The following is an 18,975-nucleotide window of genomic DNA, read 5'->3' as shown; positions in this document are numbered from 1 at the left end:
GGTTTTTTCCTTTTAATTACCCTAGTGTATGGCTAAGTCATTAAGTAATTTCAAAGCTGTTGTAATTCAGGGGAAGAAGTTAGGTTTGTTACCTGATCTCATAAAAGATTATAAAGAGAATTGCATATCTTCTGTAACGAACTCCACAAAGCTTACATGCTTGTTAATACTGCTTTAGGGGCTAATGTGCATGCAACAACAGCAACGGGTGATACAGCACTGACATATGCGTGTGAAAATGGCCATACTGACGTAGCAGATGTCTTACTTCAGGCAGGTGCAGATCTGGTAAGTAATTTCCTTCTTAAAAAAAAATTATATAAAGGAAATACAGTGATTAATGTGTTTAATTTCATGTTCACTGCTTTTAAAACAACTTTTAAACCTTCTTTTAACTAAGTAAAAACTAGGGGTGGCGTTCTGATAGCTGTTAGGCTGTTCTGTTATCTGGGAATGCTTAGGTCACAAGGAGAACTTTGGCAGTTGTCTAAAGCATTTTCAAACCCTGGCAATTGCATGTGCAGGAAACCAGGAGATCCTTTTCTTTTTGTCATGTGCGGTGTAACTTAGAGTTGCCGAGCTGGTTATGCTTTAATACTTATATTTGAAATTTATTCTGTTCCCTAAGCAGTAGACAGTTGACAGTTTTCTTCTTCTAGTGAGATCTATTTGGTGGACTGTCAGTTCATTTTTTTGCAGTTGGGCCAGCTTGTACACCAGTAGGTTATCGAAAAGTAAAATTAAGCATGACAAAACACATTTTCTCAATTTATAGTAACCATTCTGTGCTTGAAAGCTTCTTATCCAGGAGTCTTAGACCTGTGCAATCGTGGGTAGATATTCTCCTCTGTCTACAAGATATACCATGTTGCAGTATTGTTAAAAAATTTAGCGCCTGTAGGCTGTCAAATACTAAACAGAAATCTTCCATACCTAGTGTTTTCCAATTCAAAAAGCGAAATTTAATTATATACTTCTGTGTGTCATGCTTCTGAATTTTGAATACCAAGTGTTTGTTAATTTGCTCTAGGAGCATGAATCAGAAGGTGGAAGAACTCCTCTCATGAAAGCTGCAAGGGCAGGTCATGTTTGCACTGTTCAGTTCTTGATTAGCAAAGGTAAGTATTGTGTGAAGGTTAACAGAGCTGCCCTAACTTAACGGCATATGTCAGTGCTAGTACCATGGATTTGATTCAAATACTGTACATATTTCAGTGATTCTCACATAGTAATCTCCTCTGGTTTCTGGTGAGATGAGTGGAAATTCAGCAAACTCTTAAAAATAGTTGCATTCCATTGTCTAATTCCTAATAACATAGCAGTGGGTTAAAAAAAAAATGCTGCTCCTGGTGCAGCTTTTGAGCCCATATTTTTTCAGAATTTAAATTTCAAGTCCTTGCTTGTTTCAACATTTCAGTTATCACTTGCTCTATGTTGTCACAGCTGTCAGCTGCAGCCTTATGTTACTGTTGAATGCGTAAAATTGGTACAGACTTCAGAACTGCTGTTTTCTTTCTCAGCACCAGTTTTTCCTCATACCTGGTGTTGGAGACCTAAGGCTTGCAGTACAGAAAGAAGCAGAGATGCAACTAGTCTGCTTTCTGATGACTAGTTAAAGTAATGCGTCAAGTCATTTGTAAAAAGAGGCATCACTGGAAAAAAAAACTGCTGACACGCTTAAAAGCCAGCAGGTTCTCCTACTGTGTAAAGTTTGATACATGTGAATGTATCAGAACAATGAGTTTGAGTGCTAATTGCAGGTAGTTTTGCTGTTGTTCTTGGAAGTACCTGTAGTAAGGGTCAAATTCTGAAGCTGTTACCTAATGAGATGTTAATTCAGTGACTGTCAATTTAAATGGACTTCTGATCAAAGTCTGGCTCAGCTTTAGTGTATCATTTTCAAGACCACAGCCAAAGAGAAAGCATTTTTCATTTTGTGTGGTTTTTTTTTGTTTTTTTTTTGTTTTTTTTTGTTTTTAATTTTTTTATTTTCCCCCATTCCTTAAATAATCTTTGTGCTCTCTTTTTCAAGGAGCAAATGTGAACAGGACCACTGCTAACAATGATCATACAGTGTTATCACTGGCCTGTGCTGGAGGTCATCTGGCGGTTGTAGAGTTACTGCTAGCTCATGGTGCTGATCCTACGCACAGATTGAAGGTTTGTCACTCCACTGCTTTATTTTATTCTGAGTGAGTGAACAGCTGTGTGATGCTTAGCTGCCTGCTGCTTTAAATCATAACACAGTTGTGAGGTCATAGTTGAATGAAAATAAATAAAATAAAATACTGATATATTTTTTTAAATTATTATTGGGTATTTTTTGTAGAGTTTTTAAGTTTAGTTGTGGACTTGCTGCAGTTGGAATATTTAAGTTTTTATGTATTTTGTTGGGTCTGTCAAAACATTTCAACATTGTCATGTTCTGATTATACTCTTTTCTAACACTGATCTTTGCCTCTTCAGGATGGATCAACTATGTTAATAGAGGCAGCGAAGGGTGGTCATACCAGTGTGGTTTGTTACCTTCTAGACTACCCAAACAACTTACTTTCTGCTCCTCCACCTGATGCTACTCAGCTGACCCCGCCATCCCACGATTTAAATAGGGTAAGAATTAAGGACTAGTGGTTTGATTTGTGGGACTCCGTATTTCTTCTTGCAACTTAGTCAAAGTTGAAACATTTGAAAGAGTCAGGTGTGTCATTTCTATGCTGCTGAACTGTAGGGAACACACTGAAAATCTGAGCTGTTGTAAAGATGAGGGTTCTCTGAGCATTCCTGTGTAGTCCTTCTGTTCTTATTTAAAAAAAAAAAAAAAAAAAGCCACTGAGGCTGTTATTTGTAGTCTGCTGTGCCTTGTATTTGCTTTATCGGAGTGTAGCATACAGAGATAAGTATTCTTACCCAAGTTATTTCCTAGGTTATGAATTTGAAGCATGTAGAAGCTAGATGATTTTGTTAACTCTTGAATTCAGCGTATTTAAACTGTCTTAAATGTTGTTAGTTACCACAAACATCTGCTTTTCTAACAGGTTTTGTTTACCTTCTGTTGAACTGTCACTAGATTGGAGTATGAGAAAAATAATCTATTAGTATCCAACATTTTAGGCTCCTCGTGTACCAGTGCAGGCGCTGCCCATGGTCGTCCCACCCCAGGAACCTGACAAACCCCCTGCTAATGTCGCCACAACCCTTCCCATCAGAAATAAAGGTCAGTTTTAGTTCTGGAGCTTATTTTCTGAATAGAAGATTTAGGTTGCACTTATAGCCGAGTAGTTCCTATGAAAAGTGTTAATGGATTCAGTCAAGGAGAAACTGTAAATTTTTTTTTAGGATTGCTTATATGCTAAATATCAACTCAGTCATCTAACCCTTACCACAAAGTGTCAAGAAATCTGCCTAAGTAAAAACATTAAAGCATATATTAATCTGGCATACCGGACTGAAACAGAATGTCACCCAGAAAGCTCTGTAAATTTTCTAGTCTAATTTGTAGACATTGTTAAGCTCCATATTGTAGTTGATTGGGTAACTTGTGTTTTCTTAAGATAGTAGTCTTGGAGTGGGTTGGACTAATGTGACTGAAGGCGGAATTTCTTATGCTATAAAATATTTAGTCTGATATGGCTCAGTCCTTCTAGGACTAAATTTGCATCTATTTTGAGGATCACCATTTTGAGAATATACACTTTCTGTACTTCAGAAGTCTCTTCCAAAACATTTTTTTTTTTTTTTTTTTTTTTTAAATCAAGGATCAGCAATAGTGCAAATACAGGCGTGCATGTTATAAAATTAATACTGTGTGTACACTTGTATTGTTCTGGAAATACAGCAAGGATCTCTGGAAGAAACTGGGCACCACCACTGGCTCAAATCCTGAGTTTTCATTTGCCTTTCACCCTTCAAAATTAACAGATTGTTCTTTCTTCAACTGGTATGGCAGACCATGTCAGCTGTATTACCGTGGACTTCTTCATAAAAGATGTATTGGATTAGTCCATCGCTCGTTCTTACAGGAAGGCTGAATTATTTGCCTTGCCTGGGCGCAGAGCTGAGTTTTGACACGTGCAAAATTGTGTCTGCTATGGATAACATGCAGTTGCTAAACGTACCCTGTTAGGTCATGTTAAATATAAATGACTATCCTAGGTTCTAGCACTGTTTGTCAACTGGGCAAAGCTGGATACCTGTAGCGAAAGGATTCAGTGTTCCTAGAAAGTATAATACTTCCTAAAATGTACCACACTGCTCAAAAAACTGGTAGCCTAGAAAAAAAGATGTTTTTGCATCACTTTTGCTGTGCTTCAGGGATGTAACGGTACATTTGTCTTAACACGATACCAATTCCAAAAGATCAAGTGAAGAGACAGCATGTTCTACCCTTTTGTTTTCATTTATCTCGTAGCACCACTTGATAACAGCGGCTCTTGAGGCAATCACTTCATTTGGCAAAAGTGTAACGGTAGTTGGATTAAATATGTCAGCATAGCAGAGGGGTTATTTGGAATGTATGTGCAGTAATCTGTACTGTTAATTTGCGATCTGACTGCTGTGTTAAAGTTGATAGTGAAAGATACAGTTTCCATTGAGGACTGTACAAGTACTTTCTGACCTTCTGTGGGTGCTGTGTCTCAGTGCATTTAGCATCCCAACAGTAGCTCTATAATGAGGATGCCATTCATATGCACTTCCATTGGTTCTGAGGGGGTTTCTTTTTCACACAGCTGCTTCTAAACAAAAGTCCAGCAGTCATTTGCCAGCAAACAACCAGGATGTACAGGGTTACATCACCAATCAGTCTCCAGAGAGCATTGTAGAAGAGGCTCAGGGCAAGTTGACAGAGCTGGAGCAGAGGATAAAAGAAGCCATAGAGAAGAATGCTCAGCTGCAGTCCTTGGAATTGGCACACGCTGACCAGCTCACCAAAGAGAAGATTGAGGAGCTGAACAAAACGAGAGAGGAACAAATTCAGAAGAAACAAAAGATTTTGGAGGAACTGCAGAAAGTGGAACGAGAGTTACAGCTGAAAACTCAGCAGCAGCTGAAAAAGCAATATCTAGAGGTAAAAGCGCAAAGAATTCAGCTCCAGCAGCAGCAGCAGCAACAGTCTTGCCAGCACCTGGGACTTCTGACTCCTGTTGGGGTAGGAGAACAACTCTCAGAGGGAGACTATGCACGATTACAGCAAGTGGATCCCGTCTTGCTTAAAGATGATCCTCAGCAAGCTGCTGCACAGACGGGTTTTGCACCAATTCAGCCTCTGGCGATGCCACAAGCTTTGCCTCTGGCAGCAGGTTCCTTACCTCCAGGGTCCATCGCAAATCTTACAGAACTGCAAGGTGTTATAGTTGGACAGCCAGTATTGGGCCAAGCACAACTAGCAGGGCTGGGGCAAGGAATACTGACAGAAACACAGCAAGGGTTAATGGTAGCCAGCCCTGCTCAGACGCTCAATGACACGCTGGATGACATCATGGCAGGTGGGTTTATATTGTTATGAGCAGGTATAATATTTGCTTAACCAGTTGAGGGTATGTCAGCTTTTTTTGTGTGTGCGTGTGTGTTTATGTATTCCTGCTAGCTCTACAGCAAAACCACTAGCCTGTTTCCTGTGTTTAGGATCTCAGAATTAGTTTTAACTTCTCAATTTGCAGCCTTGCCTTTCTTTTTATTGTGCTATACTGGTGCCCTTTTGTCAGGTTGGTATGTCGGAAGTTGCATTTTTAACATTTTGTAGTTTGGGAGGGGTGTGCTAAAGATTAACAGCTGTATTTCAGTCTGTAGCTTAGGAACAGCATCACAACAATACTGTTTGTTTGCACTCTAAGCTAGTAACTGAGAACTGTCTTGGAGCACTCGGAGCAGGCTTTGAGCTACAGCATCCCATCAAGCCTACAACTTGTAGTGAATGTAGGCCTGTCTGCTGAATGAAAGGTGCTTGGTTGGCCCAGAATAATGAACCATTAGGAAACGTTTACATTTACTTGGGGGAAAAAAAAAAAAGTAATTGTAATATATGTTTGCTGTTGGTGGTTTTTTGTTTTTTTTTTTTGGTTTTTTTTTTTGGTTTTTTTTTGTTTTTTTTTTGTTTGTTTTTTTTTTTTTTTTTTTTTTTTTTAAGTACATTCCTGAAAATTGCTGCTTCTCCAATTAAAAACAAATTGAGCCCTATCAAGTTTTTCTGAATTACTTCGGAGATTCCTTGGATGTGTTGAGTCAGTGCTCTAAGGCCTTAAAAATTAGTTGTTGAAAATAATAGGATTTCAGTACCATAGGGAACGTGAGCTTCTAGTGTTCATTCTCTTTATGTATGCTTTAGTTGGATGCTCCTGTTCATGTTAAATAGCTGAAATGCTCATTTTGAGTACCTGCCTAAATACAGACCGACTGTTAAGGAATATTTAAAAAATAATAAATACATCAACATTTCCCCTGATTAAAAACTCGTTGATGTTTTTGTGAAACAGATGAATGTTTGTTTTTAGAAGTGCTGTCTGTCTTGACAATTCTTCTCTGTAAGGAGACTGTAGGACTAAGGCTCTGTGCTGGGATATGATCTGGAGCATAGACAGGTCTCTAAGAACATGTTAGTCCAAAGGTGCAGAGGAGTGGAGATTTTCCTGCATGCACTGCAGTGTACTGAGTGGAGGGAGTGTGGTGCACAGTGAATAGTGGATTTGGTAATTATGTAAAAGACTACATGGTGATTGTTTGATATAATTGGAATGATGCTTTTCAAGTTGTGACTAAAATTAGACTTCTAATGAGTAACCCAATGTTCAGGCAGAGCCTCCTGAAAAATTACTGAAACTTATGGGAGCTACAGAGATTCTCTTCGGAAAACCTAATGTTAGAGTTTAAGCCTAGGTACAAAGATTGAAAGCTGTCAGTGAATAAATATCTGACAGGAGACATGAGAAGGTAGATAAAGCTACTTGCATTGTGATAATATGCACTGATGGTACTGGGATACCTACCACTACCAGCTACTTGAATCCATAGAATCAATCTCCATGTGGAGATTGTGAGCAGTATACTTTCTTTTAAGTGTAACATAGACTTTCATTTAGAATGCACTTGCTATGTGTTTAACTGCATATAACATTCTGAGGATCTCTGATTTTAGGTCAGGTGGCATATACCCAAATGCTTGTTCATGCTTTTTTCTGAAAGTCAGATACTTCCAATGTACATCTGAATGAATGTTTTTGTACTCTTTAGTCACAGTTCTTACTATGTGCAGGTACACGTGCAGTTGAGGATCATTTCTAAATTGTGTTCTGACAGGTATTTGTGGTAAGTCTGTTAGAAGTTGTACACATGCAGTTCCACCTCGAGTCTGTCAAATGGCTTATTTTAAAGTGAGCAGATACAGCCCTGGCTGTACAACTCTAGCAGCTTGATTTCACACATCAGATTTTAGTGTGGAGGTGAAATGGGCTCAATATAACACAAAATGTTTAGGGAGCAGCTACGTATTTTTTCTGTAGCCTTCTATAATGTTTCTGTGGGACCCCTGTGGAGTATTCCTGGAGGTACAAAGCCTTGTTTGCAGCACTGGGTGAATTCTGGAATAGGAATAGCACTGGAATAGGCTCCCCACGGAGGTGGTTGAGTCACCATCCCTGGATATGTTTAAAAACTGCCTGGATGTGGTGCTCAGGGACATGATCTAGCTGAGGGTTGTTATAGTTAGGTTGTGGTTGGACTCGATGGACTCTTTAAGGTCTCTTCCAACCTAAGCAATTCTGTGATTCTATGAATTCACACTGGTTACAAAGCAAGGCTGTCTTCTGATTGTAAACTTGATTGATGTACACTTGTAACTAGTGTTCATCTCTGTGCTTAATTATTTGCAAATTATTAGTTTAATTATCCAATTTTAAGTGCTTGTTTAAAGCAAGTCAGGTATGCAAATGCTGGTATTAGAGGCTGGGATAAAATAATGTTGCTGTAATAGTCAAGTGCTTAGTTGTTAGATCACCTCTAGAATGTTGAAGTGTGATTCCTTGTTGCTAGAGTAGGTCATTGATGTTGTTAGGGCTCTACAGGATCAGCCTGGGAACACAGAATATACTGACTTAAGAGTTCTAAGGGGTGGTTTTATGTTTTTAGTGTTTTTGTTGTTGTTTGTGGGTTGTTTTGTTTTTGTTTTATTTTGTTCTATGTTGTTTTATTTGGAAAGAAAGAAACAGGACAAGTTGAAAAAATGAATATTCAATTACAACTCCTGCTGGAACTGATGACAAGCAAAAGGTTTGCTCTTCGACTTCAGATGTCAGTACAAGTCATTTGCTTGCAGTGAGTTTGGCAAATAGAAGTATTTATTGACCATGAAAAAGGGTTAGTTAGGAAACTCTTCAATGAAAATGCAGCAAATGATGTGCAAAGAATTAAAGAAAATAATTCCTTGTTTTAATGATAAACTTTTGTTAAGGTACATGGTTGTTTTTCAAGAAGTGTAGTGCAAGGTGTTGCATCTGGGTTGTGACAATGCCTGCTATCAATACAAGCTGGGGGACAAAAGGACAGAGCACAGTCCTGCTGAAAAAGACTTGATGGTACAGATGAATAGGAAGCTGGACATGAGTCAGCAGTGTGCCGTCCATATCCTGAGCCACATCAAAAAAAGTGTGATCAGCAGGTCAAGGGAGGTGAGATCTCACCTGGAGCATCCAGATGTGGAGTCCTCACTACTGGAGAGACATAGACCTGTTGGAGTGCATCCAGCAGAGGGCCACAAAAAATGATCCGCCTACAAGAACAGGCTGAGAACTGGGGCTGTTCAGCGTGGACAGGAGAATGCTCCAGGGAGACCTGAGAGCTGCCTTTCAGAGGGCTGAGAAAGGGACAGACTCTTTGACAGGGTCTTTTGTGATAGTACAAGGGGAAGTGGTTTCAAACTAAAAGAGGGGAGATTTAGACTGGATACAAGGAAGAAGAGGTAGCTGAATCACAGGAACAGGTTGCCCAGAGAGATGGTATAAGCCCTGTCCCTGGAGACGTTCAGGGTCAGGCTGGATGGGGCTCTGAGCAAGCTGATGTAGCTGTAGGTGTCTTTGTCTTCGCCAGGGGCATTGGACTAGATGGTCTTTAGAGAGGTCCCTCCCAACTTAAACAACCGTGTATTCTATGATGTCCAGTAGCAAAACCTCACAAAAAAAAATTCAGGAGCCTTGAAACACTTGATATTTTACTTTCTGGAAGCTGCCTTCTGAGTTGAGTCAGTTATAACTACTGAAATTAACACACAGGAATCACATCAACTGTAAGTTGTGTCACGGTGTTAATAAGACTAGTAGCTGGTACTGTACTGAACTAAAGCACAGATACTCTTGAAATACTGTAGCTGCGACCTAGTTGCAAAGATGTGCTATCCCAGCCGTGTAGTAACTCATGTTACTCAAGCTGTAAAGTTGAAGTGTGGTGTTTCAGGTGAACTGGTTTAGCTGTTTATTAACTGCAAATTAAGCTCGTTGTCTGCTGTGTTTCATTGCTCAAGACTAGTATGAAAACCTTTTGGCTTACTGTGTCCAAACAAATACAGCAAGTTGTCAGTAAAGATTTGGTTCGTTGTCATTGGCACATTAATGAAAAATATGAACTCTGCATAGATGATGTTCTAAGAAGCACAATCTAAATTGTTATCCATAAAAAGTAGTGTCTTGTCTCAGTGGGTACTTTAGGGTTATGGATAGTGTTATTCGTGTTATTGCTGAAGCACATTTGAGATGGATTTAACATGAGAACTATAAGTCACCAGGCATATTGATGGACTCTTCCGTTATTCATAAAACATTTATATATGATTTGTATGATATGTGGAAAGAGATGTTGGCTTTTAAATACGTCTTTCCCCTATGGCTTCTTTCCGAGACTTTCCCAGTTAGCTTGATTTTTATTTTATTTATGTTTTTAAATATGAATGTTTAATAGTAACTGCTGTAATAAAGTGTGTGTTCCCCAGCCCCAGTATCAGGGCTCCTGCAGGAATCTTAGCAAATACCACGTGCTTCTGTAACAGGGTAAACTTCTTTCATGTGTGGATTATTTGATCATCATGCTTTTATGTTATATGATTTAAGCTAATTTAGTTAGTTTCCAGTTGATTTTACCATCTTTCTCTGGTCAGTTTGAACTGGATGGGAGTGCTGAGGATCACGATTTTTTTTTTCATCATTCCATTACTGTTTTACTATGATTGAGCTTTCTCCTTGAAGTTGGAGAAAGAAGGTAAACTTGCTATTTTTTTTTTCCTAATTTTTTCCTAAATTATTCATTATGACTGTGTGTGTGAAGATGGGAGCAGGAGTTCTAACACATTCTTGTCATTGTCTATGAAACAAATTGGTTGCTACATTATTAGGTTATATCTCTACAGCAAGAATAAGGAGTGAGATGAGGTCAAAGTAGACCTTCACAGGAAGTTATTAGATTACAGTCCCTTGTTCTGTACAGTGCAGAGCTCCTTTAAGCCGCGGCTTTTGACCTTGTGTATCATGTGTATTTTGGCTCAGCATCAGCATGTTCCTTTTAGTTCATACCTAGTGTGATTTTTCTTGTAAGATGAGAGCACTCTTGTAAGAGTTTTCTTGTAAGATGAGAGCTCTGATATTAAGATCAGCACAGCTTGTGACATGATCAAGTCTTAAGTTGTAGGTGAAGTATACATCGTATGCTCTAAGTTGATGTTTTTGTTTCCTTTCAGTGGCACTTATTGGCTTCTTTAATGGTATTTGTTATAGGAAGTCCAGAAATAAAAGCAAAAATGTACTAAAACCACTGCGTTGCAGAGAAGTAGTACACAGATTGGCACGTTGCAGTAAAACTTGCACGGCATCTGTTGAAAAAGTTACCCCTCCCAACTAAACGTAGGAGCTAAATAAGCATGGCTGGTAATGTGGGATGTGACCGATTATTAAACCTATTTGAACAATAAGTGTGACATCAGAAGTTGGGGAGAAAGGGATGTTATTTCAGTATTCCTTAAGATTACTCGGTGGAGTGTATTCAGTGAATGCTGACAATGTGGAAACCATATTTCTTTCATTTTGCAGCTAAAGGTCCTTTTGTGAACTTGACGGGCAAAACATATAACCCTTCACTTCCTCCTTTGCTGTTGGCATTTGATAAAGGCTTGTAAAAAAAAAAAAAAAAAAAAGAAGAAGAAAAATTGTGGAGGAAAAACATTAGATTACTTTGAAGAAAAACAAATAGAAAAACTGGAGTTTCTTTCCCCCAAATGCTGTTGTAGTGTCAAGTTCACTTGGTAGTTGTAACTATTATGCTGATGAAATGAATTTCAGGGACGTGTGACTTTGTGTCATGTCAATACTCTATCATCAACTGTAAGATGATATTACCTTCTGCTGCTTATCCTAATGTCTTTGACCAAAGTCTCTGCAAAATGGCTGTTAAGCTGCTTCTTCACTGATTTCAACAAATTCTTATATGTGAGCAACCTGATGCTAGCTCTGCTGCTTCTTTGTGATGTTTGGGGGGGGACTAGGGGAAAGTAGATGGACTTCTACATGAGTATCCTTAAACGGTTTTAAGAAAAAATGCATAGCTAATTGTTGCTTCAACTTGTTCTGCGGTCCAGCTTCTGAAGGTATGGAATTCCTGGTACAAATAATGAATGACTTGCAGGAAAAGTTTTGATATTTAAAAAAAAATATGTTTTTTTTTTTGTTTGTTTGTTTGTTTTCGGTGGGCATTTAGAGAACATGACAGTCTGATATGTACATATTTATTTGGCAATCTGATATAGTTATGAGGGTTCAAAAGGTGGATTAAATGTGTGGAAAAATGCACATTTCTGAATATTTGAAATATTTGAGGAGTTCTTACCCACTGTTGCTTTTACTGATTGTAATTATTCTGTTCAACAGCAGTGAGCGGAAGAGCATCTGCAATGTCAAACACTCCTACCCACAGCATTGCAACTTCTGTCTCCCAGCCTCAGACGCCAACTCCAAGTCCTATCATTTCTCCTTCAGCCATGCTACCGATTTACCCTGCTATAGATATTGATGCCCAGGTAAGCCTTCCACTGTCACTGCAGCACACATGTGAAGCTATTTTCTTTCTTTATTCTGAATAATTCATTTATAGGGAACAGCTCTGTTGTATAATGAGACTTGATTAGCCGATTGTAGAAAGCCTGTACAACTCTCGGGAAAGTTGCAGCCCAGTTTCTTCTGTGTTCTAGCTGAACAAAAGAGAAGAGCCTTGCATCACTAAACATTTGTATTTCTCATTTCTTCAATGAGTGAATATGAGCAACAGGGTAGAAAAAAATTTAATATTTTGGAGGCTGACTTCTGAAAACTAGGCTAAAAATCTCTTGCACAATTATTTTGCACAGTTGTGCTTTGAGTTGTTGGCCAGTGTCCCCCTTGCCTCCCCCCAGGCCTGACAGAAGTATGAAAGTATTGCAAAAACATCTTCAAAAATGATGTATTTCAAGAGTTCTCCCTCTCAATAATGAAAAGGCATATCTGTATTGAAAATCATTTTGAAAGCAACTGCTGTTTGTTGATTTGGGGCTATTAAGCCATCAAAGGAAAAAAAAAAAGTGTGTACTGCTTTTTTCTATTTTCTATTCTGTGTATTTCTATTTGCATAGTTCTAGACCATAGAAAAAGTAACCAAGATGATAGGGCTAAGTCACAAGCAGTGTGGAGATGAGTAAGTGTGAACTGTTGTAGACTGCAAGAGGAGATTATTGTGGACTGGGGAGAGAAATCTCTGGGAAACCAGTTCTAGTTAGTTCAGCTGCTTATGGAGATTGGCTTGGTTTCTGCTGTGACTGCAGATCAAACTCTTCCCATAACCTGATGTGTCTCATTGCTAACTGGTAGACAGCAATACATGTCAGTACTGAGTTTGGTTGCCAGCTACCCTCAATCATAATAGAGTAAAGCAAAACTAAAACTATGCTCACACAGAAATCTGCTCTTGAGGAATCTTTTTTTCAATATCTCAGCAGAGCAAACTAGAGGTAGAATTCTGTTTCTAATTTGAACATTAAAAAAAAAATGAGGTGATCAGTAAACAGGGCTTAAGTTTTGCATAGTTCTTATTTCATTATAGATGCAGTTGTTTTTGTGCTAGCGTGAACATGACAGAAGTTGTACTTGAAAAAGGAAGAATTTATATTTCTAATGATTTCTTTTTCAGACTGAGAGTAATCATGACACAGCATTGACACTTGCTTGTGCTGGTGGCCATGAAGAGCTAGTACAAACACTGCTAGAGAGAGGAGCCAATATTGAACATAGGGACAAGAAAGGTAGGTATCTCACCATGGCAATACAGACCCACTCTTGTCTTCCACTTTAACATAGTAAATAAATGTGCAGTGAGTATAGTTTTTGTGTGAAGCTTTTAGCTTGCTTTCTTGATGATTAAACGTAAGTTGCTTAATTTGAAGTTATGAATGTGGATTCTTCAAAAACATCCTTTTTCATTCTAGGATTTACTCCACTTATTTTGGCTGCTACAGCTGGCCATGTGGGTGTTGTTGAAATCTTACTTGATAATGGAGCTGATATTGAAGCCCAGTCGGAGAGAACAAAGGACACTCCCTTGTCCTTGGCTTGTTCAGGAGGGAGACAAGAGGTGATGTAAAACTATAAGTCTTCAAGAGCAGGTTGTAGGTTGTATATTGTCTTTATTTTACAGAACAGTTACAGTAACTTAATACACGGTGCTGTTTCAGATGATGTTTTAAAAAAAAAAAACAAAAAAAACACACTTAGAGATTAACATACTTGAAGCTACATATTGCAGTGTTTGATTTAAAAAAGATGTTGAATGGGCCAGAGGAATGTCAGCAGATACAAAGGAGTAGCTGCGAGTGACAATTATGTGTTCTTGATTCAGGAGGGAAGACCTTGTAGCTAGCTACCTCATACAGGAAAGATGAATTTAGAGTAATCTTTTTACAGATTTGAGATATTTGTCTCTCTCAAGTAGTGTTTCTTGGGGAAATACATCCTGTTTTTTTTTTTTTTTGAATGGCTTTTGCAAAAGGATTGGAAAAAAACTGGGCCTTAGGCAGTTGTGAAGATACTAGGGTATACTTTCCTGCTCCAGTTTAGTTCTGACAGCTTGTTTGTCCTGTGATTTCAAGGCAGAATGTTGTAATTGAAAAACTCTTGGCTTCAGCTGTGTATGATCAATCTAAATATGTTTTATGCTTGGAAGCCTGAAATTGAGCCAATTAGACATTACTGTTCTGGAGATAACTCAGTGAGTTTTCATCTTAGTGTTCATTTTGACTCATTTTGGCACAAAGTTCAGTTTCCTGACAAGACTTCTGCATTAACTTGCTTGCAGAAAATAAACTTCATGTACAATATACAATGCTGGGAATTACATGAATTGTAAATAAATCTATAAGGAAGGCATCATGTAAAAATTACTTTTTGTTGTTAATGTGATGCAAATGTTAATTTCTCTGGCTCCTGTGAGAGACTTGTGTACAGTCTACAACAATCTGATGTTGTGTTGTAAACAGCAAATGAAAGATAAAAGCATGAAACTTCTTGGTTGATCCTCAGCTTTGGTTTGAAGATGAGTTTTTAACTTGATAATGAACTGAATGTGACAGTGGGAAGACAAAAAGCAAGACTATTTTGTATGCTTCTTTTGAACTAAGTGTGGTTTTTTTTGTTGTTGTTGTCTTAAAAATGGCTGAAATAACCATAAAACTGGGATAAATTTATCTGTAATGCAGTTTGGTGTAAGTCTTTTAGACATGTCAGTGAGTGGTTGTAACTGATATTAAATGACTTTCACATAGGCTTTAGGATCATGATTTTAGTCTCAGCTTTCACAGAGGCCAAGAGTAGAGTGAAGGAAACGAACAAAATCACTGTCTTTACACTGGAAGATGTTAACAGTACGTTTAGGATTCTGAAAGCATTGAATAGATTTGTATCAGATAGACTTGTAAGTTTGAGAGAAAACCAGATTTTATTTCCTAAAATACTGCAGGTGGTGGAGTTGCTTCTAGCTCGAGGGGCAAACAAAGAGCACAGGAATGTTTCGGATTATACACCTTTAAGCCTTGCTGCTTCTGGTGGCTATGTGAACATTATCAAGATTCTGCTAAATGCTGGGGCAGAAATCAATTCCAGGCAAGTTCCCTTTTCACTTCTTTGTGGTATTCGCCCTTTTCCAAAAGGCTTTCTGGGCAACTAAATTGAATAAGTTGGCTTGTGCTTACATAATAAATAAATACCTGTGTAATTGTCTTGTTTGTCATAGACTTCAGGTAGGAAGGAAAGATTTTTGACTGTGCTTTTTCGGTGCTCGCTTAACTTCCGGCTCCTTCTGTATGTTTAGATAACTTCTGCCATGCGTCATATTATATCAGTCCTCTTTGATTAAAGGTTTAAAAAGCAAAGTATTTCTTTTTTCTCCAATTGGCCTGCTAGTTTGAAATTACTTCTGGGTTAAATAATAAAAAAAAAAAAAGTGTGCATGTTTGTTTCTTGCCAGTAATTTAAAGAAAGATTATGCTGTGTGTTTTCATCTATGTAACACCTCTTACATACATTGAGTAGTTCAAATATGCATTGCACAAGTCAAATAAAAAGTTAAAGCAGAAGTTCCTTGTAAGAGTTGTCTTTAAATTTACAGCAGTTAAAAATCTAACATGCCTACGATGCTTTGAAATAGGAATACTTGTCCAAAATTGCTGGCAAGAACTTTCTGTGGTTTCAATTGTAGTTGCTGAGTTGTTGACTTCCATTCTTGTTAAAAACTCTATTTTCTCTGTTTTTTGTTGAAGTCATCTCAGAAATGTGATTGCGATTTAAACTCCTTTATTGTTTCTTCTTTCAGAACTGGTAGCAAATTGGGCATTTCTCCCTTGATGTTGGCAGCCATGAATGGCCACACTGCTGCTGTGAAGTTATTACTGGACATGGGCTCTGATATAAACGCCCAGATAGAGACCAATAGGAATACAGCACTAACTCTGGCTTGTTTCCAAGGGAGAACTGAAGTGGTTAGCCTGCTCCTTGATAGAAAAGCAAATGTGGAACATAGAGCTAAGGTAAGAAGCAAATTGCTCTCCAAAAAAGAGATGCTTGCAAGTTATGACTTGTTATCATCTGATGGTTTTATTGCCCTTCTGTACGTGCCTCTTGGAAGTTAATTGGATGACCAAGGGTGGTGTCTGCTGCAGAGCAATTTCAAGTTTCTGATACTGTCTAGAAAATGTAAAAACAGTGGTTGTACTTCAGGAGCTAGCATTTATACAGATATACGAATCTTTGAAAGAAAAGCAATTCTTTTGAAGCTTTACTTGCTTTTCAAGTTAATGGATCGCTGTTCTTGTAAACTCCTGAAAATTAAGTATTTAACGAATTTAGAAAGTCACATTCTTAATATAGGTTGTACTTAAGGTCTGATCTCCTTGTCTAACTGCTTCTATCCATGGTGGTAACAGAGAACCGAAAGGAAGTGTGGGATTGTGAATGTCTGTCAGAAGTTCATGTGTCCCCCTTCACCTAGCCAGGCGCTTTCTGGATGTTGCTGTGTAGCATCTCTTAATGAAGATTAAAAACAAAAGTGTGGTGTTCTTTTTAGCAATACTTATGCTGATTGTCAACTGTATAAGGTTGTCTGTGCTATTTCTAAGATGCTGTGACATCAGCAGGCAAAGAACCTTCCTGTCTCTGTGCAGCAGCAGAACACCTATGCACTGCGTTGTGCCTCCTTTTCTGTGCAGGTGTACATTTTCTTTCCTTTGAAATATTGGTAGTTTTTTTTTTTTTTTACAAAACTGGTCAGGTAGGAGAGGCTGTATGGCAGAACTTGAAATCTGCTGCTGGAAGTAGAAATCAGTGGTTCTTAAGTGAACCCACCTCCCAGTTCTTTCACACGAATTGCTTGATTTTCCTGCATGTTTTTCGTAGACTGGTCTCACGCCATTAATGGAAGCTGCTTCTGGTGGATATGCAGAAGTAGGCAGAGTTCTGCTGGACAAAGGTGCAGATGTAAATGCTCCTCCGGTACCTTCCTCAAGAGACACAGCTTTAACCATTGCAGCAGACAAAGGGCACTACAAATTCTGTGAACTTCTTATTAGCAGGTACTGTATTTTTGTAAGTGCGCCGCTTAAAGAAAACAATCTCTAGTCTCTATGTTGTAATATACACTGCGTGATAGGGAATGGGAAGAGTTCTGTTAGACCATTAGTAATTATGTTTTCTGTTTAGATGAGAGTGTAAGTTGTGTTTGGTGTTCTAGTACTTGCTTTTACCTGTGTGGACTGCTAGATTTTTTCCTGTGTTATGAACTTGTGAATGTTTCATGTGAAACGTTTCACGTGAAGGTGATATTTCTTGTGGTTGCATCCCTGATGCCCTCAGTTTAACTGTCAGTGTTAAGTCCATTGAAAAGCAGATGTGCACAAAGCGCAAGTCTTAATGATTTCATCCGTTTGAGATTGCTGCGTGTACTTGGTGATGATAATTGTTTCTTGAACAGTTTTTGGATGAGTCTCTTTCCAAGTAGCGGCACTGGCTGTTGGCTTGCACTCGCAACTTTACCAGTTGTTCTCAGCAAGCTATTGAGGAGTACGAAGGGGTGGAAGTTAATGAGGTAATTAGCAATGCTTCAGACCCAGCTCACAAACAGTATGAGTCAGAGTATTAAAAATATGTTTAGTCTGAGTGTAGGCTTTTCACAGCATCAGAGAATCTAAAAATATTTCTGAAACTGAAGCTCTCTGTGAATGCATATGTTTTATGTAAAAATGAGTGCTGAATTAGCCTATTTTTTTTAAGCATTGCATGAGCTTTTGCAAGGCCTGTTGACATAAGTAACTAAAATCTTCTCCATTGTTTTGACTGAACGTTTGTTTTTGTAGAGGAGCTCACATTGATGTGCGTAATAAGAAGGGGAATACTCCACTGTGGCTGGCAGCAAACGGAGGGCATCTAGATGTTGTCCAGTTACTAGTTCAGGCCGGAGCAGATGTTGATGCTGCTGATAACAGGAAAATAACTCCTCTTATGGCAGCCTTCCGAAAGGTAGAATGTGAAGTTTACCTTTGGTTTTGATTAATGTTGTCTCAAGCATCCATATGTAGTAGGAATAAACAACATAACCGATAAGCTGCGTTTTTAAAGATGTGACTTACTTGTAGTACTTGGCATTGAATTTTCATTTTCAAAAATAGATGTGCATGTCACCTGCATGATGTGTTAAATTCTAATAGAAATTCTCTTTATGGTTGTTCTACTGAGTCTGATTTTCATGGATCTGAGAACAAAAAACTAATGTATTTCTATGGAGATGTGGAATATGCGACAGAAGTAGAAAAACGATTTTAAAAATGAATTGTTATGCAAGAGAGGATGAGCATTTTAAAAATCAACTTTGAGTTAGCCCAGCTTGACTTGAGATAATTGTGTGTAGTTCAAGTTCAGTAGTAATTAAAAGTTGTTTATGACTGTAAGAATATACAACTGTAAGTAGCCAAAGCCAGATGTTAGAAAACTGACAAAAGGAAAAGATAAAAGTATATGAAAATAAGACTATAAAGCCAGCATGAGAGCAGTACTTTAATTGCTTGTCTGTTCCTTCTTTCAGGGTCATGTAAAAGTGGTGCGCTACCTAGTAAAAGAAGTAAACCAGTTTCCATCAGATTCGGAATGTATGAGATACATAGCAACCATTACTGATAAGGTAAGATTGTAAGAGAACGCTTCAGAAGAAACAATACTGTGACTCAACTTTAGAGTAGATGTTTTAAATACTATTTTGTTGACATGCTGGATTTCAGCCAAATGATGAGTCCGTTTGGAAGTTTTCAGAAAAAAAAAATTTGAAAAAATGGGAGCAAACAGCCTGTGTAACTTCATAAACCTTCGTGGTACGACAATATTTCTTACTGTGCATGTCTGTTTTCAGGTGTTCTCCCTGTCATTGGTATGTATGTAATTGCCA

The 18,975-nt window shown here is 38.2% G+C and overlaps 1 protein-coding gene across 1 annotated transcript in view; it reads left to right on the top strand.

Moving 5' to 3' along the window:
• ANKRD17 (ankyrin repeat domain 17) overlaps positions 1-18,975 on the top strand; it is a gene marked incomplete at both ends in the record, with an annotated part of 63,884 nt that overhangs the window by 32,561 nt on the left and 12,348 nt on the right. Inside the window, 14 exons of the mRNA XM_079534530.1 lie at positions 179-288; positions 1,031-1,118; positions 2,033-2,160; positions 2,467-2,610; positions 3,112-3,214; positions 4,728-5,483; positions 11,895-12,043; positions 13,186-13,297; positions 13,481-13,626; positions 15,007-15,149; positions 15,859-16,072; positions 16,938-17,113; positions 17,894-18,056; positions 18,619-18,714. Coding sequence (XP_079390656.1) covers positions 179-288; positions 1,031-1,118; positions 2,033-2,160; positions 2,467-2,610; positions 3,112-3,214; positions 4,728-5,483; positions 11,895-12,043; positions 13,186-13,297; positions 13,481-13,626; positions 15,007-15,149; positions 15,859-16,072; positions 16,938-17,113; positions 17,894-18,056; positions 18,619-18,714 — 2,528 coding nt within the window. The remainder of the gene's footprint in view (positions 1-178; positions 289-1,030; positions 1,119-2,032; positions 2,161-2,466; positions 2,611-3,111; positions 3,215-4,727; positions 5,484-11,894; positions 12,044-13,185; positions 13,298-13,480; positions 13,627-15,006; positions 15,150-15,858; positions 16,073-16,937; positions 17,114-17,893; positions 18,057-18,618; positions 18,715-18,975) is intronic.

This window comes from Tetrao urogallus (genome assembly GCF_951394365.1).
Source record: "Tetrao urogallus genome assembly, chromosome: 4".
In the NCBI taxonomy this organism is placed as follows: domain Eukaryota; kingdom Metazoa; phylum Chordata; class Aves; order Galliformes; family Phasianidae; genus Tetrao; species Tetrao urogallus.
The sequence above is the reverse complement of the archived record's forward strand: the minus strand, read 5'-3'. Positions and strand labels throughout refer to the sequence as shown.